General features: G+C 39.2%; 1 protein-coding gene across 4 annotated transcripts in view; it reads right to left on the reverse strand.

Moving 5' to 3' along the window:
• Positions 1-27,370, reverse strand: part of COL4A2 (collagen type IV alpha 2 chain) — a 147,117-nt gene that overhangs the window by 82,693 nt on the left and 37,054 nt on the right. For all 4 annotated transcript variants that reach the window (XM_021545583.4, XM_085583743.1, XM_085583747.1 and 1 more), the window contains exon 4: positions 15,882-15,962. In XM_021545583.4, coding sequence (XP_021401258.3) covers positions 15,882-15,962 — 81 coding nt within the window. The remainder of the gene's footprint in view (positions 1-15,881; positions 15,963-27,370) is intronic.

Consider the following 27,370-nt stretch of genomic DNA (forward strand, 5'->3'; position numbering starts at 1 on the left):
AGGTTGTGCAACATTTCCTCTCCCAGGAAAAGAAATACTGTTTCAAGCATATGCTTTTTCTTCAGTCGCTAGTTCTTAACAGAAATTTCTTGCTGAAGTTTGCTTTGCTTTGTTTCTGCTTACCTCATGACACTTTTGTATCTAAATATTAGTGTTTTGTTTGAAAGACTTGCCTTTTGCTTGGTTTATATATTGCTATGTACACTCCTACAATTTCTCTTTTTTACTACTATCCTCTCCTTCTTCCAGCCCACCCTAACCAACTCAAGGAAACTTCTGCCTGTTCTGTGATTACACCAAAAGCTTTGTGCCCAGGGAAGGAGGCACTTCTAGGAAGGAAATCTCAATAATATTTTGCTTTGGAGAGTAGTAGATTAGTATCTCCAGACAATTTTATCTCAATTCTCCCCTGACAGTCAAATTTAAGCAAAGATGACTATTTCCTATTTCCATTACAAGAAACTGAAAGGTTCTCACAGAAGACTAAGCTGGAAGCTTAAGCATTTCCATCCTGGACCCTCTGGAATGCCTTCGTTATTGCTGCAGTTTTGATTTAAACACCTGGGTCTTCCCCAGTCAAACACAATGTAATTTCCCTGTGATGCTTCAGCTTTCTTACTGAACACACTTGAGCCTCTCGTGAATTCTTTCATGCTTAGTTAGGTCTTAAAAAGCCAAAGCTTTCTTCTTGACAAATTTCAGTTCTGAAAGCTAACCAGCCCAGCAGCTAGAATATGTGAACAAACTAGAATAGTCCTTCAACCAAATTGTGTCTGGTGGCAATAGCTGCAGTCTATTTGCAGCCTATAAGGCTGGGGTGGGATACACCCCACAACTTACAGAGACCTAAAGCAAAAGGGATTAATTTGTAGCACGTACATAAAAGGGATCATGTACTTGCTTAGACACAGGTAAACTGACAGAGGCTATACAACCCTAGGAATTACTAGATTTTGTAAAGAGGGATTTTTGAGGAAGTTTTTTCTTTAACTAAATAGCTAGTTAAGGGATAAGTTAAAGTTTGACCTATATTTCACTTCATGACAAAAATAGATTATAATACTTGAGACAACATGAGCTGAACAATCTTTTTCTGAAAACTGTGGTATATGTTTGAATAAACAAATGGCAGAAATAGTTGAACAATTATAAACTGATACAAGGCATTGAATTTTATTATTGGAACGCTCCAAACTGAAAATGAAGTAGTTTTCCACTGGGTATGGATAACAGCTCTGCAGCCTCTAACTGCAGACACTTTCTGAGATCTTCAACAGAATGTGGTTTGGAGAACTGGGAACATAAAAAGGAAATTACAGTATAAAAGATCTCTTCATGAAGCAAAGGACTCACAACTGTCTGCAAGAGTGTTCCAGTAACTGTAAATACATGACAGAGACGTATGTTTATCCCACAAAAATGAAAAGGACTCCTGTTGATTTAGTACACAGAGGCAGGAACACATTTAGCTTTACAATTATGCCTCATTGCAAGGAGGGTTTATTTAGCCAGTTGGTACTCTCCTTCACACCAAAACATCTTTGAAGTTACTAAAGTTACACAACATACATAAGTTAGGACAGTTCTCTGTCTGGTACTAAGAATAGGTAGAGGAGGAAAATCCTTACAGGGACAAAGCAGAACACAATGTCTGTGAGGGAAAGAGTAAACAACAGCCCAAACTGCAGCTGTGTAAATGCACCAAGCCACAGCCTCGGCTGACAATATGATGTGTATATTTATTTATACCAAAGTGTTTGGCTTTTATAGAAAAAGTATGCTTACTGAGAATGTGATTTAGTGTGTAGTTAGTTTTGGTAAACATAAGGGGCCAAACTGCCATGCTCAGGCAGGAGATGCTGAAATGATACAGAAGATTTTTGCTGATTAGATGTACACATGACTGATGCAATTAGCATTGTATAGCAGAAACTATTACTTGATAAAACTATTACTGTGGCACTAATGTATAGCCATCTTTGACAGCTATAAGGGTAGCACTCCTTTGGTAACAGGACTGGACATGCTGAGGAGGGACAGGCAGGGGGCAGGAGGGTCTCCATCCCCTGAAGGGGAGCATCCCCACCCCTCTGCACGTTTCTTGTTCTGTACCACAGTGGGGCATGGGCTGAAGTGTCCTGCTGAATGCTGGCACCAGGATCACTTGCAGGAGTAGCCCAAGGACACTCTGTTTCTTCCCATGGATGCTTCCTCATGAAGTAACCTGATCGTCCTTGGTCTTGGTAGTCATGGATCCAGACTAGCCCAAACAGACTTGCTCTCCACTTCCCATGTATCTGGAATAGCTCAGGTATCTTTAGAGGTATGACACAGAAGGATGTTGGCAGGAGAAGCAAACCTGTTCTCTAGTTCACTTGACTAAAGTTACCACTGAAGATCAGGCCCCAGACATGCCTGATCCCATGGAGCTGCCCTGCACCTTTAACATCACTCCAGCACATACCATTCCCTACTCCAGAGATGCTTGAGCCATTGTGCCAGATTAAAAATATGCCTCTACATGCCTGAGAAAATAGCTAGAAAGATGCAGGGGTGAGCAGCTCCCTGCTGAAACACTGACTGTAGCTCTGTGCATATACCCATCCATGATCTTGGGTCTAACAGGTCTACATGGCCTAGCAGAATTTTCTATGGTGGCCAAAGATGTATCAGGAGATATATTTGGTGATGACACTTTTCAGATGGCTTTACAATTGACTAAGCAGCTGTCTTTGACATGGTTTCTCTCCTCAGGCTGCTCTGCTGTTTTCAGGGGGTTGGGAGTGTGGGGGTGTGTGTAATATTTTTCTCCCATCTCCTTCGATGATAAAACTCTATTCTGCCTCAAAAGAGTTTTTCAGTCTTTTTTCCCCTCCTCCACTGTGCTGAATTCTGAATCTCTCCATCAACTTCTCTAATTTTAATGCTGTTGTTTAACTGGATAATCTTACTTCTTCCATTTTACATTTATATTTTATAGCACATCTGTAGGATTTGAGAGCTCACTGCATGGATGTTTCAAACCACACCATAGGATCTTGGCAGTTACACATGACTTCAGAGATTTTATATACATATATCTGATGTACAGAGGAAGTACTTAAACCATATGGACCTCTCCTATACAGTAGGAAGCACAACACAAATCTTCTCACTTGATTTATTATAACCTTATGTCATTTAGCAAAACCAACTCTGCAACTGTCTGAAGGAGTGAAGCCAGCTGAGGAGAGGGAGGAGCTGTATGGGGAGCTGTGGCTCAGGCAATCCTGAGCAGTTTTACATGCCTGCAGTTGTGCAGGGCAGTTGAGACCTCGCAGACAGCACCAGGTATGAGACAGAGGAGCACAGACTCTGCAGTTTGGTTTATGAGGTCTTGTAACAACAAGAAAAACAAATGGATGTGTCCTCAGCCTGCACATCCACCTTTGCCTCTGCTCCAGTGGCAGGGGCTAAGGACGAGGAGCTGCAGGGGACAGCAACAACATCCTTCTCACACAGGGAGCCCACCCCTCCTCTGTCCTGCAGTCTCAGTCTTTGAGGAGGGGTTGAAAGGCAGGATTGGGCTCATGCAGTCTAGCTTCTCCTGTCTAGGACTGTAATGGAAAGGGGGTGAGTCTCACAGTGGTAAGGGATATTCTGCAGTAGCAGCACAGTCGTATTTAAACTGAAGAGTTTCCTGTGGAAAATACATTTTATCCATAAATATGCATGCCAGTGAATACCCTCATGAAATACTGGAATAAGGAATATATATGGGTCCAACACCCACAGCGTTGTGTGGTTCCTTTGAGCCCTTTGCTGCTGGAGTCCCTATCCACTGGAAAGAAGCTGTCACTGTGGCCCTCTGCATGATGCTACAAAACCTGGAAGGGTTAGCAATGCTTCTGGCACCATACAAAGAGCCACATGCAAACAGCTCCTGCCCAAGGAGCTCATATCCTAACACATTCAAGCCTAGACAGCTGCAAAGACCATGACATCCTGCATTACAGGAGGGAGACCTCATCTCAGAACCAGCTCCCCTCATTTCTCTTCCAGGCTATCAAGACAGGAAGTCCCTTGTAGGAAGCCTTTAACAGATAAATGGTGGTGAAACGGAAAAGATGTTGCATGCCTGAGAGTAGATAACTGATAGTTCATCAAAGAAAGAGAAAAGTACGGAGTCTATAAACTTAAGCCAAAATGTGATTTATAGAGAAAAAGGGGTATTTGAATCAGACAAAATAATACAGACAAATCCAGGTCTTTATTTGACTGGACAGAAAGTCTATACAAGTTGCCATACTCTGAATGGAGTGAAACAATTTGTATTGGGGAGGATAGCAAGTACAACTTTCTTTTTTGCACTTACACCTATGCTAGACTTTGCCAACAATCTTAGGGACAAATAAGCCTGCTTTAAACAAGTTTATAAGGGCTAATAACATACCTTTAATGAGTGATATTGTATTTAGAAAAATTAGTTTTGCTAAGTAATAAGATAAGCAATAGGTAGACACAGAATTTCATTAAACAACCATGACCCATACTGAAAAAAAAACAAACCAAAGCCACAAAAAGCCCCAAAGTGCTTTTCTTTGCTGGGCATCTATGATAGCAGTAGACAGAAAGGAATTTTACAGACTAATACAGTCCTTTCATAGAAAAATAGTTTTAGCCCATAGGAGAAAAAGTGCTGCATGGATGCTTTATTTGTTTGGGCTTACAGCTTTATTCATTGTCTAGAGCTGTTTTCTGTGCCTAAAACCACAGATTTCTATCCTTCAAGATCTTTCTGCGTGCTCCCAAAGTTCATAGCTAATGGTCAATATAATATATTTTAACATTTGTCGTCCTTTTCCAGATACATGTAATGGAAACACTCAGGTATACTTCAACAGTCTGCTTCATTATGCAAAGACACTGAAGATAATTTGGAAATCTTTTGTACTAACTGAGGTTAATAAAGAGCATTTATTTTCTCAAGTGTCAGTAAGAAAATGCTGAGAACAGGCTCAGTCTGCCTCAGCAGATACTGTTTGAGATGACAGCCTGCCCATTCCCACATTCCTGGTCTCTCCAGGTCAGACTCAAAGGATTCCACTAATAGTTTGGTACTTAGCAAAGCAGACAAAAGGAAAATGGGTCAATGTTACTTGCTCCCATGTGACAAAAATACAGAAAATAGAAACAAGCACCATTTGAGAAATTTGTAAAGCCTCAGACATATGTCATGAGAAACATTTGCAATCTCTGGAGTATAATTTAAGTGCTAAAGGATGACCTGGATTATCCCTCTTGAATGCCTATGTGAACTACCCAGTCACAGAGTAAAACCATCATCCACCCGCTGCTCTATCTTTAAATTTCTTCTCACAGTAAGCAGAAATTGCAAAACTTGGCTGAAAGCACAAATAATACTTTTGTGCTGTAGTTGAACTGTCTCACTGCTAGAAATCAAAGTCTGACAGTCTTACCAAATGGACAACACATTTTTCTGAAACCAATACTGACAGTGCATTGCATTTCCTTAATGAAGTGAAATTCATATGTGAAAACCAAACAAAAAGATCAATGATGCAGAATCACAGAATATTCTGAGCTGGAAGGGACCCATAAGGATCATCCAGTCCAACTCTTGAGTGAATGGCCCATCCAGGGATCAAACCCTTGGCATTATGAGCACCCTATGGTGGGATAATTCTACCCACTGGAGCTGACACATGTATATACATACACATATACATACATACACACGTACATACATACACACATATATACATACACATGTACATACAGGAGAATGTGCTGTGCTATGCAGACACTATTGACCCGAATGAGTGGAAAGGTGACAGATGAGTAGATACTCATGACATTCTCTAACTTCAGGTACTTATTTTCTAAATAAGGTAAAATATACTTGCAAGATTACATAGAAAGACAGGAAGGATAAAAAAAAAGCCATTCAAGAAAAAAGTTATGGCATTATTTTTATATGGTTGTGAATTGCATCCAAAGGATTCTTGTCTCAGCATTGGCTATTATTACCAAAGTTAACTTTGCATTATTCATCTCCAGCAAATTTCCTTCCTATTAGTTCTTTGCTACAGTTAACTTTTCTAGAATTGAAGTTTAAGTCTTGTTTTATTTTCTGAAATAAAATGGTTCTTGATTCCTTACTGTGATTTTTCTTGTATTTTCTCTCCATCTCTCATTCAAATTTGTGAAATGCAGATGTTCAAATACACTCTTAAAAATGCTGCCCTCAAAATAAATTCCTGAAATATCAGTGCAATACCTTCTCAATTTATTAGCAAACTGCCATAAGAGTTGTTTTTTCAATGAGTGTAACAAGCCCATAAATCAAAAGATCACATAGGTAATGCAAAAGGCATCAGATGGTGTCATTTCAAATGGAAGGACTGAATCCACAGTGCAAATAGTTAATCCAGCATATTGACTTCGCTCATAAGTTTGTTTAAACTGCAACCTTGGTATTCATTCTGATTGATGACACGAATTCTTGAGCTTTGTCCAATGCTGTTGAATTGTTTTCTCATCACACCAGCTGAGATTGCAAACGTTTCTGATACAAGGTCATAGAAGTATCTGCACAGGTCCAACCTGGGGCTTTAGAAGGAAGGTGCAGTGCCTGCATGAATGCTACATATCTTGCACTTATTTTGCTGGAGATAATGTATGTCAACCCAGGGAAATTTAAAATTATTAAACTGAAAATGCAAATAAAAAGGTGAATGTGTCCTTTTGATTACTTTTAATTAAAGTATCATTCTTCTTTTCTTGTGTACAGTTCTGTACAGTTGATTTGAAAAGGCTTTGAAGGAATTTTGCTTTCAGGGCTGGAGCAAAAGGCAGGGAGTGCAGATTGTTACCATAGGATGGACTTTAAAAATCTATTCATTTGGATTACAAATAAATACAATTCCTATACGTTACTTATGGAATCAAACAATGTTTCATATTTGGTTGAAATAGTAATGTTCTGCAAAAGACCGAAAGGGTAACAAGGAGTGAAAAAATAATTTTTGGTCAATATGCATATTTTGTTTGATTTGAAAGAAAGTCTCCATTTGAGTTTATTTTATCTTTCAAATATTCTTCACCATGTTCTGAACATTTACGAATGAAAATGTGATTTCTGTGTGAACGCGTAATTGAACTCCTGCATGTACTGAAACAAAACACTCTGCTTTGCTTTTTAATATATCTTGCATTTTTTTATTTGAAACATATTCTGAGGAAGACCTTTCACTACATCCCAAATCTCAGATTTTGTGCAGAATGCATAGATGGGAAATGGAGCTTCTTGCTCATGGGAAAGTTATCTAATCTCCATCCACCAGTTCAAAAAGATCTCTGATGTTGATTAAACATGTATAAACAGAGCTTAGGGAAAAAAAAAAAAAGGAAACACACATATTTCATTCAAGAATATGTCAAGACAAATGTACTAAAGGACAGCAATTAGCAAACAACATAAGTATCCCACTACATGGTTGATTAATTTTTCAGTGTAGCCCAGGTAAAGCAATGTTCATTAAATAAAACATTAGATCATAAAGATATCAAGTTTCAGACTGACACAAGTTCAATTTTTGTCAAGCAAACCTGTACACTGCCTGCCTTTGCTAGTGAACTCTAAAAATTTTGGGCCTATTTGCTGTTAACAGTTCATGCAATTAAGCCTTATACCAAAGATTTAGGTGCCTATGGAACAATATCAAGACTTCAGGCATTTGTATATTCTGGCAAGACCTTGTAAAACTGAGTTTTAAAAGTATAAACTTAAAAAAAGCATTCATTTGAAACCACTCTCACATACATGTGCAAAAGAAAACTGTATGCATGTATCTGAAAGTAGAATTTAGCTTCACACTGTTAAAACAGATTTTGCAGTAACACTTTTCCTGTCTTTTGCAATGGAGCTGCTCTCCTCTATTACCTTGACTACACCAGTCTTGATTACAGCATTGAAATAATGAAGAGTGTCATCTCATCCCATGTATAGTGCTTACTAATACCATAGGCACTTTACTTTTAAATCTGTTACCATTACAAAGACCTCCTCCAAATACCTTCCCTCAGAGGGCAGCTTTTCCTCTGGGAATTTTCCAGAGACTTAACCTTGGTCTATGAAGCAATGTGAGATTTTGAAGCACTAATTTTTGCTACTTATATCCATTCTGCTGCAGAATCTGACAACACTTCAGTAGATATGGGATCAAGTTCACTCCCAAAAGTTTTTATATGGCAAACACTGGAGAGCAAATAGGACATTTTCCAAACCATTTCCATCTTGCTGACCATCAAAAAAAACCCCACAAAACTTTGACGCTGATCTAACAAGAATTTAGGGGTTGTCAGTCAGAAGGAAGGTGGATGATCAGCCTGGAGCCTCTGATAACTCTAAGCTCTAGCTGATTATAATGTCTGCTTGATGTGAGGACGCTCCTGGGACAGAGTGAATCTTCCAGGAGAGGACAAAGCAGGTGACGGCAGTGGGAGGTTTGATGAGTTGATGCAGAGAGCTGGATTTGGAACAGGTGAGAGGACTGAAAGGCTTGCTAAATGCAAAGGGAGCAGAACCCATGGGATGGCCAGATAGGAATTTGTTCTGCTAGAAGGGACTGGTGATCAGTGGTCACAATTCTGTATTATACCCCTCGTGAGGGAAAGTAGAAGAGGGGTGTCCAAGGGGGTTAACTCAAGGCAGCTGTGTGAGAGACTGAGGTCCTGGCCAACCCCGTGGAATAGGTAAGGTAAATAACACCATTTACAATTCCACTTGATTGGTGTTTGCAACAGAGGATGGTCAAAAGCTCTAAATGCTTCTACAGTAGTGCTAGAAATGTAAAGAATAAGATTAATTATGGAATTATGCTACCTGGCAATAAATGACAACCCTGATATAAGAGGAATCTCATGCTGGTGAAAGGAGGATAATCAGTGCCATACATAGACTAGTTCATGTACATTACAGGAATGATAGAAAATAAGATACAGAGAGGGCAATGGCACAATATGTGAAGGCTACAACAAAGCGTTACAGAAAAAAATAGTCAGGGAGGAGGGGAACATTAGGAGTCCTTGTGGGTGGAAATAACAGAAAGATAGAACTTCATTTGTATTTAGGATTCCTCTGTTCAAGATGCCAATAATTAAACACTCAGTGAAATTAGAGAAGCTGATCAACTAAGTCAGTTTGCAATACTGGCCAATTCCAACTACCCACATACTCTGAGGCACAATACCTCATCCAGATGTGACAAGGAAATAAAAGTTTTGGACCCACCAACTGACTTTTTCTTAGGATAAGAAAAACACCCATACGAAAGAATGCTGCTCTGGGTTTAGTCTCAAGTGCTGCACAGGACCCGCTTCAAAAGGTTTAAGGGAGAATTGCTCTGCAAGTGCTTCAAAATATAACTGAATTTAATGTTGTAGTGTACTGGGATGAAGTAAGCCAAACAAATACCTCACAGAGATATCCAATTTCAAGAAGGGGAAATACATAAAAATCACAAAAATAGTAAAAGCCTGAAAAGCAGTCAAAAAGGCAAGAAGCCTAAAGCAACCTGGAGCCTTTTCAAAAACACTGTATTAAAAATCCCAGTAAACTATATGTCACATATCAAAAAGAAAGTAAAATGTTTCAATAAAAACCCTACACAGCTCATTAAAAAAAACAAAACAAAAAACAAAACAAAAAATAAGGAGGCTCTTGTAGGCAAAAGGGTTGGCATTTAAAAAATTTTTGAAATTAATAGGAAAGCCCATAACAACCAAATCAAGAATAAATGGTAACTAGGATGGCCAAAAATGAATGAGAAAATTTTGCAGAAGATAATCAAGCTGATAGTAAAAAGTTATTTAAAGGAAAACAAAAAAGCCATCAAGGGAAATACCACATGATGCCAAGGGCTCATAAGGGGCACTCGGGGATAATAAGGCCATAGCAGAGAAACTTAGTGACTTCTCTGAAGAGGTCTTTACTGATGAAGGTACTTGAGAAGGTCTCAAATCTAGGCTATTCTTTGAGACAGAATAATTTCAGATAAGTATGAAGGAGTAGTAGATAAAACAGGTAAGGCAGGTGTTACTGATTGAACGCAAGTGTGGACATTCACCTACGACTTCTGAAGGAACTCAAGTGTGAAACTGCAGAACTTCTGGCCAAAGTGTGTAACCCAACATTACAAACTGCCACTGAACCAGTGGGCTGGTGCCAACCAAACTTCCATGTGGAAAAGGGGCTCAAAAGGAGACTTTGAGAACTGTGGGCCAGTTTGACTTTCTTTCTTGGCAGTGCAGTAGTCCACCTTAAAGAACACAATAACTGAGCTCAAGGATAAGCATGGTAAAGCAAGCCTTAGTGACTACAATGTATTTGGATTTTCAAAACTGTTTTTATAAAATGCTTCACTGAAGCTTTTAAAATAAATTATCTTGGGTTGTAAGAGAGATGGTCTTATGAACTGAAGGCTGTTAAAGGATAGGAAGAAAAGAATAGTACTTGATAGTCACATTTCAAAATGAAGACATAACACCAGCGGGTCCTCTCAGACACATGCTGTAACTGGTTTTTGCAATGATTCCAATGGCAACCTACAGAAGGGATGAAATGTGAAACATCTGAGTCTATAGATGATACTAATCTCTCCTAGGTTGTTAAGTATGATGCTGGTGCTGAGGAACGGGGAGATCTGGTGATTTCTCATGCTGGGAGATCCAGAAGGACCCCACAAAATTGGATGGGTACAGTTCTGGTCTGTCACAGAAGAGAGAGTAAGGACTAAGGGCTACAGCCTCACCTTCAAAAGAGATCCTAAAAAGGCTGTGACTCACCCTTTTGGATAAGAGAAAGATGAGAAGAAATAAAACTGAGATTTACAAAATTACGGAAACAGTGAGTAACCTAAACACAGACCTACTTTAAGTCTCCCAGTACTGGAAATAGGCTGTATTTGATGAAACCAGAGGGAGCTTTTCTTAGAACAGGTCAGACAGTGATTTATATAATTTATATCATGTGAGTAGTGCCACTGGAGGTTGCAAAGACACACAGTTACAGTAGCTTTTAAAAAGGATTAGACAAGTTCAGGATGAAACACAGATACTGAAGGAACATTCAAACTGGGTTATCTTGGGTACAAGTGAATGGACTGCAGAAAATTTCCAGAACTCAGTGCTCCCTGTAAATAGCATCTCTTACAGTAGTTCACTTTTGGGAACAGAATAGTGAGCTAGATGAATAACTAAGAAGATGCTTCTAGTGTTATTATTTTTTGGAGGAAAAAAAAAAGTAAATATCAGAGTTCATCAGATATATTAGTTTACACCAACATACTTATAAGGAGCTACTATCTTTATACCAGCTTGGAATCCAGTTAATTATGATATACAAGAATTACACTAACAGTTGATAAAATTATTTTATTGGATTTAAACTTTTCCCTATAATATAATAATGGAGTTGACTTTAGAATATTCGTGTGTTCTATTTTGTTGTTTGTTTGTTGTTTGTTTTTAATTACAAAGAAACACATCTAAATCTAGCCCATGTGTTAAGACTTAAAACTTGTATGGAAAATGCTTGCAAGCAAATATCACACACTATTTCCCAACTGTGTAGCATGCAAAAACAGACAGAAGTAATTATAGGTGTACTGGTAATAGCTTACCCTTGGCCGCGGCATTAGTGAAATCAATCTAACAGCTATCTGTAAAGGACTTCTAGTGAACAGTCATGTCAGTCTAGGTTAAAAATAAATGTTTGGGCTTCCCCAAGAAGTGGTCTTTATGGGGGAGACACAAAGCTGCCTTTTGATTTCAGTTTCCATCATTCCAGCCCCTTGCAAAAACAATGGCTAAATGGCTTGAGCACTGTTAGATGCTTGACTTGGGAAGTACAAAAGAGTGCAATTTCTCACTCTATAGAAAGATCAAAAAGATTTCTGCTCACTTCCACTTTCTATAAAGCCTTCTAGGCTGGTTATGAAGTGAGGCTGATTATGAACTTCAATGAGTCAAACAGTTGGCCATTGTACTGAATGGAGTTATCATTTCCTACATAAGTGCATTATTGTTTAACAAATGTTAAGGCACATATATTGTCCTCTGAGCAATGCAAGGTTTGCAAAGAAATAAATCTCAAGATTTTAGGAGCTGCAATAAAAATCTTGAGGAGTAAGGAAAGAAAACCAGTTTTTAAAAAATTCACTTAATGCAGGCTTTCCATTTCATTCAAAACAGAATTTCAATACCATATCAGTGTTTCCCTTTACTCTTTTCTCTCATACCCAGGCATCTGTGTACTCCTTATATTATGTTCTCCAGATGTACCTTAGGGAAAGGGCAAGTATCTTGTTGTAGGAGAACAATTCAGGAGAAGTTGCCGTAGAAGAAAATGAGAAGATGAAATATGTCTCAGGGAGAAAAGTCTGCTGTCTTTCCTCTGCCTTCTCACTCTGTGTCCTCCACTGAGGCTTATACTATGGTTTCTTGCCATGTGGATTTGAACACTCCTTCCTTTGAAGCTCCTTCAGGAGCTTCGATTTGCACTGCAACTCCACTGAGTTTTTGCCTGCTGTGAGAAGGGGAGATGAGGCTGAGGCTGGTCCCAAAGCTTATTCCTGCAGCCCCAGCTCCAAACATCTACTAGATGCAAGGTATGGTCAGATAGACTGATATTTGTAACCAGCTAACAGTAAATACGACAATAAGTAGGCTGCAGTGAAAAAGAACAAAGACTAGAGTGTCATTAAAGACTGGGAAAAGCAAAACCAATTTACAGAAGAAACTCTTTCTACTATGAAGATGTGAACACAAAGCAGGACTGGAGGTGGGAACTTCAAGGGGATCGTGTATGGCCCAAGAAACAACTAGCATTTGCTGTGAGTTGCAAACACAGTTATCAGCAATGTCCTGATTCTCTGCACATTTGGATTTGATCAGCTTTCCTCTTGGGAATGAAGAAAAAAGTGCCATTTGCAGGTGTTCTCACAGCCCTGGGAGCAGCTCAGATGAGAGGCAGGAGGTTGCAAGCTAGATGCTGCTTTTGCTTAGCTGCAGCAACTCCCCCACCACTACAATGGGCAGATGATGCTTCTGCTGTTTTATTTTTCTGTTCCCACTGCATTTCAGCTGTGTCTGAGCCCAGTGAAAGCTGCAGGGACAAGCCCAGCCAAAACAGAGTAGAGTACCCCTTTCCAGTAGGCCTTCTAGGTGAGTGAATTGATTTGTACTAGGTTGCCTTTTGCCCCTAGAAACTGCTGCTGTGAAGCAGCATTCAACTTTCCTGTGCATTGTGCCTATCCTTACCAGTACTGAACCAAAAGCAGCGTAGACAGTAGCACAGGGCTTCCAGATGCCCTGCACCTGGAGACCTGGCCCAGACCATCCAAAGCCTGGATGAATCTCCACATATTTGAGAGTGACTCTCTGCCTCTAGCAGAGTCCCAGGAGATACCAGTGGGCATATTTTGCAAAAAGCCCTTTTTTATAAACAAAAGTTATTGGATTAAGACAACAAATACAACTAAACCTATTTCCTTAAATGCTGTATCTTAAGACTACAATGTCAACAAATGGAGTAGAAGAACACATAAATAAAGAACAGGCATTTCTTCAGACCTTTACTCCTTTCATAGTTTGCAATTGTGTTTACCACTTCAATGTATTAACTTAATTCAACAGATGCTGATGTGCATTCAGTAGCAGCAATTCAAAGAAAATGCTTTTAATTTGTCTGGTTTTAGAGCTGTAGCAAACAGAGGGTGAATTTCCAGAGGATGGCTGCAGACCTTGCAGTGCTGCTCCTACCTGAGTTCCAGGCAAGTGGCAGCTCTGTGGCTCCTGGGCTGGAGAGTCACTGCAGAAGCAGGCTCTGACAGACTACTTCAGGCACTCTTACAAGTGCAAACACGCAGGACTTCTATTGTGCATGCAGTGAGTCACCTCAAACAGAGAATGTATGCTGTGCCAGATTATACAGAGGTTTTGTGAAAATAAATATTCCCATTGAGGATTAGCATGAGACCAGAAGCTATGCCAAACTTGACTAGACTCTAAAGGCCAATCTTGTTCCTGAAACCAGATGTTTAACAGAGGTTGTGACATCTGAAGAGATCAGCAGACACAAAATAAAGGCAGTGTATACTAAATCAGAATGAGGTATATAATTGCAGAGGTAAAATAAAGACAGATAAAATACGATTTTTGAAGTGTAAAATTCTTTAAGTCCCTTTTCCCAATACTTTTTCACATCTTGCACAATTAATGACAAGCAGTAAAATATAATTTGTGTTGTTTAACATAGCCATTTTCTCTTTTTGAGTATCTATTTAAAGGGAGGCCAACCTCATTAGTAAGTGTGTTTACTTACTTCCCTGAGGTAAAACTGAGAATGGTAAGCACATACATAAAATCTGCCCTCACTTTCCCAAACTAGATAGGAAGCAATTCACAGGGAGCTTCTTCCCTGTAGCACCTGTCGGCTTCTCTACAGTGGTATTTTCACATTTTCAGGTTTTCTAACCCATGCAGTTAGTTTTGTTTAGCTACCTCCCTTTTCTTTCACACTTGGCAACTTGAAATTCAAGGTCATTCAGTCAATAAGAAGCATGAAAAACATTTCAGTCAGAAAGTTGGTAGTTTTGCAACAGATATTTTCATGAACTGTAGTGAACATCTTACAGCATCAGTTTTTGATTTTCAATCAAAAGTGGGAAGTGGCAGAAGGCACTTGCCAAACTTCATGTGCTGGATGATAAGGGTAAAGCAGTAACAGCTGGAGTGAGCCCCTTGAGAAGCTGTGTCTCAGGGGATGTCTTGTTTGTCCTCAGCTTCATCAGGTTGCTGTTGGGTCATTGTAATGGAAAGCAGATCATGAGCATCTCATGCTCAGGCCATGGGAGTATAACCATTACAGTCCTCATGGCATGGTGACCCCAGGATCATCTGACTTCCATGGAGACATCAGGACTTCTGGTAAACAGCAATGTTCCTTGCCTCCCACCTACACTGTGACTTTCCTACCACCTCTCCCTCCACTCAGACGTGGAGTCAAGCTTGAGGAATGCAATGGGAATGCAATGGCTGTGTGGAGGGAAGGCAGAGAACTGAAAAATCTTAGGAAGTTTGTGATAGCAGAACAAGCACATGACCTGCCACCACATCTCTTGCCTGACCTATTCTTAGAGATGGGTGGATGGAAAAGGCTGAGTCACTGTCTCAGCTGCAGAAGACCAAGCTGTACAGAAGGAGCCTGCCAGCCAGGGCTCCAAGCCATACAGGATAGGAGCCCTGCCCTATTTCTCAGTGCTCTTTGTGGCAGGTGGTTAATCCCCTCCACCCCATCTCCTTTCCTCTGCCTCATTCCTCACTAGTCTCCACAATGAAGAACAGACTATCAGCATCAACATAATGCCAGAAATTCTAAACAGTTCTCTTTCAGCGGGGATTTCAGGTTTTGCAGGCATGGTTCCCTCTTGCTTTAGTGGAAATCTCATAGAACCACAGAATTATTGAATCATTTAGGTAGGAACAGATCTCTAAAGTCATTAAATGTCTGTATCCCATGCATGTATGTGGTATCTTTTCATCATTCACATCTGATCAGCTTGTCATGGCCACCAGGTCCCTTGGCCTTCATCTTTGAGATAAGTGCATGCTACATATCATAACAAGGTATTCATGACAAAGCATTTCTTCAAATATACAAGCCTGTGAGAAGGTAAGATGAAAAAAACAATTTTTTTCTGAAAAAGAATAATGATTTTAGCACTCTTAGCAGTCTAGTGCAAGTCCACCTATAGCAAATGATATAGCATTGAACTTGTACCATCAAGAACAATCTACAGGATAAAAATGTTACTTACACGGCTTCCTTTTTCAGGGAAACACTGACATCCTCCACTGCAGTCTCTGCCTCCACATGGTCCTGTGTACTTCTTTCCACCCTGCAAACCAGAACACACACAAAACAAAAGTTAAAAGGTATCAGCTAGAATATCTGAAACAGTACAATCAGCTTTGATTAGCAGACTTGCTGGGAACTGCTAAAGCAAAGACCAGGATCAGATCTAGGATTTACAGCTGAAACCTCTTTAATACATGCTTAGAAGCAACCTTGTGTGGCTGTCCAGTTCTTGGAGATCAGCATCAAGAAATATAATGTTACTTCATTTATTTCCTTAACATTTTCAAAACACTGCAGCTCCATGCTGAGCAGTATGCCACGTATCTTTTCAACACATGCAATAGATATCGTATCACAGAAGTGCAGCTGCTTGGATTCTTGAGGGACATGGACTAGGTCCTAGGTCACAATGCAGCACATCCTCCTATGCATGCTCCAAATGGTTGCTGTATTTTGAAATATTTATTGGTGGACATAAAGGAAGATGTAGGTATCATGTTCAAAATCATGAGCGCCTGCTTTCTCCTCTTCTTTGGCTACCTATTCTGGAGGAACAAAAAATTTGCTAGCAGTCAACCACTGTGATTTAGAAGTCACTCCCAGCCGAAGTAAATGTCTTCAGTTACATGTCTCCTGCCTGACCAAAACCACGTTCGCCTGGGCCACAAATATATGGATCACAAAATATGGATCACAAAATATTTCCGCTCCAGAGAAATCCTTGGATGGACTTCAACAGGCAGGCAAACTCAGATTATATTCCATGCAAGTGCCTGCACAGAATGCAGCAGCCACAGTCAGTCTTGTTCAGAAACCTGAACAGCAGAGATCCTGTGCATGCTGTGGTGTGACTTTTATAAATGTAACTTAATGATTAGGAATGTTGTGAAGACCAGCCTGTAGCCCACTGGAGCTCAGGGTTTTGAACTCGGAAAATGACCCAGCAGCCTAGTAAGTAATCTGGGAAAGGAGGAAGGGATTTCTCATCACTATTTCTGAACCTGACTTGGCCCACAGTGAATAATTAATACAGTCAGAAGAAGAAGAGAGAAGGACTAAGTCTAGTGGCTACAGGAAACCGAATCCCTCATTCAGGGCATTTCACATGCACTGCTCCTCAGATGAAACCTCAAGGCAACCCACCTATAGGACACAGAGTCAGGCTCCATGTCACTTGCTCTCTTCCTGGCTAAAGCAAATGGTGCCTTTACTTTTCTGCCTCCTTCAGAGCTTGAGCCCGTCATCTCTTGAAAGGGAGGTGAAAGGGATATAAACAAGGCTCCAAAACAGGACGGGTGCTCTGAACTGCTATGTTGTTTCATAAATAGACAGTGATGCTGCTATTCTTGCCTCTAGGGATAACTTAAGGAGCTAAAACAGAGAGGGGACCAAATCTGCTGTGTGGCTCTAAGCAATCCTCTACTCAATACCTGAGGTTTTCTGGTCACATTTCTCAGGTATCCATTTCTGCCTTCACCCAAAAACACAGCTCTGGGATTTGCATACCTCCCTGGCAGTCAAATGAATAAAAAGTATGAAGCAGGCATCAAGTATTACCTAAGTCCTGCTTTGGTCATATTTGTACAGCAGACTCTTAATCTTACGACATACAGCAATACAAAGTTCCCAAAACAAGTTTTTCTGCTTGTCATGAGAAGGTTCATGTCTTCATTTAAGTGCTTTCATATACTAAAACACTTTTGTTTCAGCTTTATACTTAATTCTCATGTTTAATTGAAGAGGTAGGGTTTTCATACTGATCAAAGCAGTCCACCAAACTGAAACCATGCCCTGACCTAGGTTAGGTGCTTTATTCAGGAAAGTATTTCATGGATGTAGCAGAGTTCTGTGTCATATTATGACTTCTGCTTTATGTTTAAGCTATTTTTTAGAGGAAATATTATATCAAGACGATTTTATAAACTCCAGCAGTTTGCTCAGGTTGGTCCATTTTTTAGTTAAATACCTGGATGATCACAAACTCACTATTTCCATGGAGTTCATTTCTTATTAACCTATTTGCAGATGAAATGTACATATTTTTCTCAGTATCCTTAATTTAACAGAGTTTCCCCCACAGTTCCTTTTCTGAAATTGAGCATAGTTCTATTAATTTTTCTGGATGCCATGCAGATGTATGGCCTGTGTGATCATATTCCTCTGGAAGATGTGGGTGTACTTTAAGGAGAACAGTGCTATGTAGTGCTGCCATAGGTAACAATCAGTTTTGAACTTTCAGAATCTGTTTTTGTTGGTGCCGTAAACAACAGCATATCCCAGCCCAAGAGTAACACACAGATACAGTAATTTGATCATGTGGGTTTTCAGTTTTGCCTACTGAGAAAAAAATTATGAGAACAACACGTTTATTTCTTTAATTAGCAGAGTGATTCTAAATTTGGTAAACTGTTGTCAGGGAGAAATTAGAAAATTAATCAGAATTATGTTAAGATATTTGTGCACTTGTAAGAAAAAAATGGAGGAGGCTGTTAATGCTTATTTCAAATGGAAGTTCAAAGTCTATTGTTTGTGTACTATCCACCATCCAATATTTTAATTTGCATGCTGTAACAATACCAGCTGCTAATATGGGGACACAATTGTTTTCTTCCACAATTTTAGGAAGCTTTTTTTTTTTCATTATTTTCTCATTTGGTATTCTTTTATGCACAGAGATTCTGCAGATAATGAAAAGAAAAATCTGGAAGATTCTCCAAAGGTAGGGAACATAATTGGAAAGCATTTGAGACTAGCATTAATATACCTCTTCTTGATTATACTTGGGCTTTCTTTATTACCTAACTTCCACCTCTTCACTTTTCAACTGTTAGTGGAATGACTCTGGGATCTTTTAGTCACATGCAGCATTTTCTACTATCTTTCACTAGCATAATTATCTAGAATATTTATAATTTTTTGAAGATCACTTCACTGTTGATTGACCTTGCATTACTGGGGATTACAGTTGAAAACATTATGATTTACAAGCTTGTTAATAAGTCTGTTAAGGACTCTTGTAGAACTTAGCTAAAAACAATTATACCCATGGGCTCACAATTGAGATGAAGGGAAACCAAATGGGCATATATCAATCAACAATTAGAATTCAAGAAGCCTGAAAGTTTCAAATTTAGCAATGGACAATGTACTTTGAAGTCCTCAACTATTTATGTCCTAAGGAAAACAGATTTCTGGGAACATAACACTTATGGTGACAACCCAATGTGGTTGTTTTGATCTGAGCAGGAGCCTTTTTGGTCAGTGGCAAGGAAAGTCAGATCTAGGACATGTTTCATCACATCCTTATACTGGCATTTAAACTGACTGACTGCAGCTCTCCCAGAAAGTTCCTACTGCTTTCTCTCAACCACAAAGGTGGGTGGAGGCTTCCATAGAGAGATCCACCCCCTGTAGAAAGTGTAAGGATGGGGAGATGAATCTCCTAACCAGCTCAGTACGCAGTTAAATGAAGACAAGTGTGCCTGCATCAGAATGATATTCTGTAATCAAGGTGTAATCAAGCTGGAAGAACTGGCCCTCAAGTATGAAGGTGTCTACTGAGAAGCCTTTCAGTTCCAAGTATTTCTCGTGTTTTGGATGATGTATAATCCTACTAATCTCCAAGAAGTCCAGAGTTTAGGCAGATTCTAGAAATGGGGTTTATAGGATGTAATTTAAGATTTATGCCATATAGGCACAACATCTGGCTGATGTTTTACATCACCCAGAGACTCTCAGATCTATTTCAGATACCAGAGCTCAATCTCATAGGAGAGTAAGGAGACTAGAGATGTAGCATAGGGTAACTGGTTGAGACGTGTCTACAGAGCAGATGTCCAGCTTCACATGAGATGAATCCTGTGTTAAGTGTCCAAGTCTCACCCTCACAGGAAGCTACACTCTTTGATGGGAACACTGAGTGTGAAGGACATTATTTAAGAGTTGACATATGTGCAAACACAAAATGAGCTAAACCATTGTACTGGTGTGCAAGCTTTCTGTGCATAAGGTGAAGTTGGAGAATCAAGAGTAAAATATGGTAACTCTGTCCAGAAATGTGTAACATTAATGTTCCAAATGAGACCCACAGTGTCAAGGCAGCCCTTGGAGGCAAAGCTGTCTCATTCAGCCAACTGTAATGGTAATACCGTATTACAGAAACTATTTCCTGGGTAATAGTGTCAGAAACAATAACTTTTGAGTATAAAACAAATGGGACCAATGAGAAAAAAGAAATTAAGAGTAGGTTGTTTATTTGGGATGAGTATAGGCAGGGAAATGGTAGTGCAAGGGTGGTAAAAACTTGGAAAATTAAAAAAAAAAAGATGAAGAGGGCATCAAATTAGGTGAAGAATGAAAATAGTGAGAATATACTAAGAGCAAGGGCAGGGACATTTGCAGGCAGCAGTGATGCTGACTTGTGAGCACAAGCCCACAGGAAGCCCCCATGAGGAGAGACCACAGGTCTCTTGACCAGGCATGTCCCTGTGAGAAGGTGGGGTATGAAGGGATAAGCTTGTAAGGAAAGATAGGCTTACTCTGAATACCAACTGCAGGAGCAAAGGTAGTAGAATTACAACTTAATAGTCCTTTTGTGTAATTTATCAGATTTTTTTAAAGTGCTTTTGTACAAATGATAATAACAAGAAGATATAGAATTGTAATTCACTGTTTCTTGTGATGTAGTAATGAATTATTACTAATAACAACAGTGATATGCTACTTTGCCAAATAAAGAAATACTAGATTCTTAGAGGGGTTTAATCAGCAAATCTTAAGTTACATCTAACACTGCTCAGGTTCACACTGTTCAAAGCTAAGCATCTCCAGAGCTGACTTTCCCTGCCACTGTGCTGGGATGAATATATTCATCATGTTCAAGGAACATGAACACTGCTCAAACAAAAGCAAGAGAAAACATGTAAGTAAGTGCCACCTATGTTTGTAAAGCTTGCATATTTGCCTAGTGTAAATACTTCTCATTTTTATGTATAGCAAGCATACAATGTGGGTGTCCCAAAATAAAATTTTTTCTGCCCTCTTGCTTTCTCATTATTTTTTTTGTCTCATAATACAAACAATAGTATTTCTGTATTTACACATCTTCAGCCAAAAATAGACAACATAAATGCAGTTTCTTTCAGCCAAGCTCTTAAAAACCACAGAAATATATATGCACTTTTATTTAAACTTTTTCACACATTAATGATTTATTTGTTGTTAATCTTGGCCATATTTAGGTAGCTGTCATTTCTGCATGCCCATTCAAGTACCTTCACTTCAAGGGCTGGTATTCTAACAAAGAACAAAAGCAACCAGAGACAGACCTCAAAGTACAGTTCTATGAGTACAGAAAGACCAGGAAATATAAGCCATTTCCTTACATACAGCTCAAAAAATAATTACGGAAATTATAATGAAAATATTGCAACTTGGAATCAAAGACTCCATACACCACCATCTTCTTTGATAATGTTTTGTATGTTGTAGCTGTGCATTAACCTCTGTGCTGACAAGCCCCATTCTGCTCACCCAAGTTTCACCAAGGTGTGTTTTAGAAGTTTTAGGAGCGTGCTGGAGCACTGGACTGGGACAGGAGGTGCTGACATACTGCGTGCCTCTGCAGTGGGGCAATGAACAGCACATTGGAGCAGAACATTCAGAAGCTTCAATTGAGGCTTCAGCCTGGAGTCCCGAGGGAATTCCTGGCATGCCTGAGAGTCAGCCTCTGTGTCAGTGCCAGGGAGACCAGGCCAGGCCACACCTCCAGTATGAACCTCTGCTTTCACATTTGACCTTCAGATGTTGATACAGACATTAAATTCAAATTCGGTTTATACAGCCCTGACTTAGAAACATTATTTTTTTGCTTCCTTCAAAAGAAAGAAGGAAAAATAAAGTAGGGGTATGACAGAACAATCCTGCTGCTGATCATCACCAGACAGAGAAGAACTTCATTGGATTCAAACGTGACAGCACAGTTGTCTTTGCTCAAACCCAACATTTTACTCATTTAAGAGCTGAAAACATTTGTTGCCTGTTACCAAACTTATTTTTCTAGAAATATGTATAAACATCCACTCAAAACAAGTATTGAGAATGCTGTCAGCGGAGAGGGCCTGGATTGCCCAGGAACAGTCCTGGTCTCTCCTCAGAGCTACAATGTCAAAGGTGCAATCAGCCATCTGAAACCGCCAGCCAACAGTCCCTCTAGTGCATGAGGCAGTAAGATCACTATGAAGACCTTTATTGTCCAGGGAAAGGGAGAGATAATTGGCACTGTCAGAGAGGAAGGAAAAGATGTGGGTGTGGATACTCTCTCCAACTGTTCTGAGAATTATTTCACTAAGAACTAATTCTTTCTTTCATATTTCAATGAGAGCCAGAACCTTTTCCAGACTGGATGCATGGCAACTAGAATAATTTAGTGCGTGACCTCAAAATCTTATGAATGTTTACACTTCCCACCAAAAGCAGGGGCCATGTATTTACATATCCTTCAATGAAAAACCTCTGGAGGACGAAACTGGTCCCAGGAAGAACACAAAGATACTTCCCACCAGCTGTATGAAGAGAGCTGGTCTCCTAAACTCTGCCTAATGGAGTCTTCCCAATGCAATGAGAAGAGCTGTACTTGTGGAAATCAATTATGTATATTAAAGTGGTGTGAAGTTTCTCATGCAGTGTATCAAGAAAACTGGGAAGCAGGATCCCAGGAAAGCAAGTGGCTTGCTTCAGATCTGAGTCCTGATGGGCATGGGAATGTTAACAAAGGAGAAGTACCCAAAAACACTACTCCTCCCAAGGACTGGGATGCCTTTGTTTGATGTTTGGGTGAGGAGAGGAAGGGCAAGAATTTTAAGTCTCCAATGCTGAGAAGACCCCAACAGACAGAAATTGGTTTTCTCAAGGGTGTCTCAGCAAGTATGTTGGAACCAGAGATGGGAAATATTAATTCTGTATCTCTCAGAAATGAAGCCGTAAAAGACTTTCCTCTTATGGACTTGCTTGTGACTCTTGATTATATGAACCTTCTGGCATGCAGCCTTGATTTGAAGGCTGCATAGTTTCATTTCAAAGTGAAATTTCACAGCTCCACATGTTCACTTTATTTGAGGTACTATTTACTGTCCCCCTTCAGATTATAAAGTTCTCTTGTTGCTGTCTGGAGACACTGCCTTGGAACAAGAGCAGAAGCCAGATATGATACAGTGTGAATTTATCCATCACATTTTCATAAATCCATTTCTAATTTTGTGGCTTTCATCCAAACATAGTTACCCAGAAAACCAGATGAAATCCAGAGTTGCTGTGATAGAGTAGGCATTAAAAAAAAAAAAATAAGCTCTTTAAGAGAGCAGGCAAAGAGTAATGCTTAAAAGCTACCTAAATATAAAGCATAGATATTTGAATAACTCTCCACAGGTCTTGCCTAGTTGTCCAACATGAGTTTGTTTGCAAAGAGCACATTTTGAAGCAAGCAGCATTTGTTGTGATACAGTTTTCTGTCAAGAAGTCTGAGAATGGAAGTCTAATATTTTACAGGTAATGAAGCTGAATTCAGCCATATTTTTCCTTTTTTTTTTCCATCACAAGGTGATTCTATGTTATGCTACAAAAGAGAAATATAAGATAGGAAAACCCAGTTAAAACACTTAAAAATGTCAAAAAATAAGAAAAAAAAGTAACCTCTATAGAAAAATATAGCATTCCTGCTTATTTTTGAAGAATCTGTAATACCATGGGAAAAGGAATCCTAAAAGGCTGTCCCAGGTCACTGCATGAAAATGCTCCAGCTTTCAGGAGCTAATGAAGGAGGGTTAAGATGCAAAAGGCTTTTTTGGAACAAAATTTCATCCAGACAAGGAAGAAAAACATCATCTGGCACTTGTCCATTGGAGCCTGCCTAAAGAAATGACACATTTTGTCTTAGTCATCAACTAAGGTTTGAATATATGGTAGCAGGAGACAGGTGATACTGCAGGAAAACTAAGCTCTTTGAAGAGTGTGCAACCATGGTAAAAATGTCTCTTACGTCTTACAAAGGGGCAAATATTACACAGCCATGAAGTGATATATACAGCCCACAATGACTACAAAAAGAGAATAAAAGTGTTGCTCAGTTTTACCAAGGCCAGAATTGGGTTTGCCTGCAGAAAAAAATACCCCATAGGTATAAGCCTAGTAAGACTGAAGCTGGAAATGTATTAATAAAAGTAAGCAAAGATATCTACATCAACTATTACTATTAGTTAAGGCAAGCCCATTGGGTTCCTTGATTATAATGAGAACTCAGACATCTCCTGAATATGTAGATGACTAAATTTAGGTGACTTCATGTCACCCAGTTCTTTGCTCAAATAGGATTTTTAAGCTAAATCTGAGAGGAAGGTAAAGGATACAGCAGTAGGTAGAGTAAAATCTGTATTGGTAAGTTAAAATTTGATATCCTGTGAAACCTGATCCCATCTTTGTAAAGCCATACATTTAGAGATTTAGTGTATTGTTTCACTGTTATCTGTTCTTATGAGACAACAGACTCTCATCTAACATTCAACATGATATTCCTCATCTAAAAGGATGGTGGTCTCAGGTTAAGAGTGTTGGGACATCTTAACATGAATCTTTGTTCTAAACACGCCACCCCTAGAAATTAAATGCATCTCCACAGAAGCTACTTAGGTGGTTCCAAAAACTGTATTACAGAAGTCAGAAGTGTTTTCTAGTTATCAGCAATGAAAAAAACTCCTTTGACTTAATTCTGTGATTTTATTATGACTTGACAAAGTAGACATAATCACTTGTTAGGGACACTGAAAAGCACAGATTGTTTCTCTTTTGATTTTTAAATTTTATTCTAATATTTTATTTATGCAAGCCACAGTACTTTTTGTATTTGATCAGCCCAAGGCTTATGCAAGGTGCAAGTTAGTGGACAGTGTTATCTTGATATGTGCAGTTATACTGGAATATTTTCCATAAAGGAATGAAGTCAAAGACACTATCAACCCTTAATCTGAATTTGGCTTTTGTGCAATATCTTATATTACTAAAATAAAACCTCCTTTCCCATCCCTAAGAACAGAAAGACATTTGTTCACATACTAGTAGCATAATAATGAAACACAGCATTCATTAAAGTAGCAATTTCTATATTTAACTACTTCTGGTTTCCGAAGTCTAGTCATTTTCAGTTTTGGAAAGACATCCAAATAATGATATCATTTGCTTGAAACAATAGAAAGTCTGGATACTAGTCTATATATGGAGATTTTTTTTTTAGCCTATTTATAAACCACGCCAGTTATTTGACCTGTCTAGTTTACTCATCTACGTAAATTGGCAGACTCAGGAAACTTAAGAACATATTATTCTTTGTGACTGGTAAGCCTTAAAGGTTGCTAATCATACTTCAGATAGGCAACCAGTATTTCTGAGAACTCATCTGTGCCTATTACACTAAGAACAAATCCACCAGCCAATGTAGGAAAGATTTTTTTACTTTTGAACCAGCAGCAGTGCAATTGCATTAGCTCTGCTCGTGGGGAGGGGACTGACAGAAACCAGCTGTACAGCTGTTTGCATGGCTGCAGCATCTGTACTTTCTTCAGAGTAGGCAATGGTGCCAGGGATTCCCAAAATGTGAGCATAACCACTGAGATTTTATTCCTGTTTCATGCCATCTGTAATTACTTAAAAACATTTGATTGTGTCTGAACTGCTTTTATCAATTGAATTTGTTAACTTTGTTTCCCTCTGATAAGTGTTTACAGACATGGTTCTGTTTACAGTCATGGTTCAGACATGCTGATCTGGTTCTGAAGTGAATACTTAAGAGATCCTGGGAGTTCTTTTTTCCCTTGGGAGGGATGAAGTTGGCAATGGTTTTCAGTGGCCTTTTAAAATCTTGTGCCTGCAGAATCAGATATAATAAGGAAAGCAAGAAAGCTGAATTTAACTTCTTCTGCAGAATTATATAAATCACAATTACAAATAACTACCAAGAACAGGAAGTATGGAACTATCCCTGACAGCATGATTTGGAAGGAATGGATTTGCCCAGGTTTATCAGTAATGGCACAGATTGGCTGACACTGCATTTATCATACATGCTGATGGGTAAGTCCAGTGCAGTATAACATTTACAGCCCTGGCTCAATTTCCAGAATTGGCTGTTAGACAAATGACTGTTGTGGAAATATTAAATGTGGAAATTTGCTATGCAGTTTTTCAGAACTGCTTCTTGGGACTGGACTGGTATTTCCTTAAAAGTAAGAAGAATGGGTAAGAGATTTGCAAACTGGAAAAAGAAGTGCATTTGATGATGGAAGTGTTTAGGGCTAACTGCTTGGTCAGATGCTTCACCCACCATTTCCTTTCTATTTCAGTCAAGAAAAAGCCCATGAGAGCTAGCTTTCTTACTGACCCATTTTACTTTTCACTTTTGCTTGCAAAACTTAACCTCCTCCCTGAGCCTTATTGCCTCTTCTTCAAGGTGATCAGTGCTGCCATTGGTAAAAGCCTTGGGTACAGGTTTAGCAAATAAGGAAGCTACAGTAGAGGATCTGACATATCAGGACTGTACACAGACATCTGTGGAAGTTTTTCTATTTGCAATGAGGTTGAGGAAGGTAACCTAACAGAAGAATGTGTTCAGAAAGAAAAGACCAATATACCTCTTGTGGATATAAAAACTGGTAGTCAACTATCAGTGATAATCTCTTTTCTCATCTATTTACTTTTGATTAGCAAAATGTCTTGAAACATTTGCTCATAAAACTCACATGATACCTTCCTTTCTTCTGCCAAAGAGCGCTCTTAGCTGTGTTCCTAGTTAGGGGTCAAAATTTGTATCTCAATATAATGTATTTGTAGCTGTAAATCACAAGATCAGAAACCTGGAATGGTTGAACTGTTACCCTGCATTCTAAAAAATAAATGACAGCTTATTCTTTGGATATTTCTTCATTCTGCATATCTGTTTCCACATCATTTTAATGGGAAGAGTTGGAAGGTTTGTTTGTTTTATTGGTTTTTGTTTGGTTTTTTTTGGAAGCAGGGAACAGGGGAGGTTTCACTTCCTTCAAAATATCCCCTTGACTATAGAAGAGCATTACTGCAGCCATACTGGGAAATACTGGCTCAGGATATGGTAATATGAAAATTACATTTATTTACTCAATGAAAAAAAGGGTTCATCTTTCCCATATTACCACTGACTTGTGACTTAAAGCATGCTCTGGTTAAGTTTGGCAGCTGAGCTGATTTCTGCAGTGCTGCAGAACTGGGTTAAATGCACTTTCCCAGAGTCTGATGAGTCACTGGTTCAGCTCGGTCTAGGACCCAGATCTTCCTGCTTTCCAGTCCACTTCCCTAACCAACAGACAAACACTGTCTGCATTGCTGCAATAAGTCTTGTTGCTCAGTCTCCACACCAAAAATACTCTT

Source organism: Lonchura striata, chromosome 1, assembly GCF_050655825.1.
Source record: "Lonchura striata isolate lonStrDom1 chromosome 1, ASM5065582v1, whole genome shotgun sequence".
NCBI classification, from domain to species: Eukaryota; Metazoa; Chordata; class Aves; order Passeriformes; family Estrildidae; genus Lonchura; species Lonchura striata.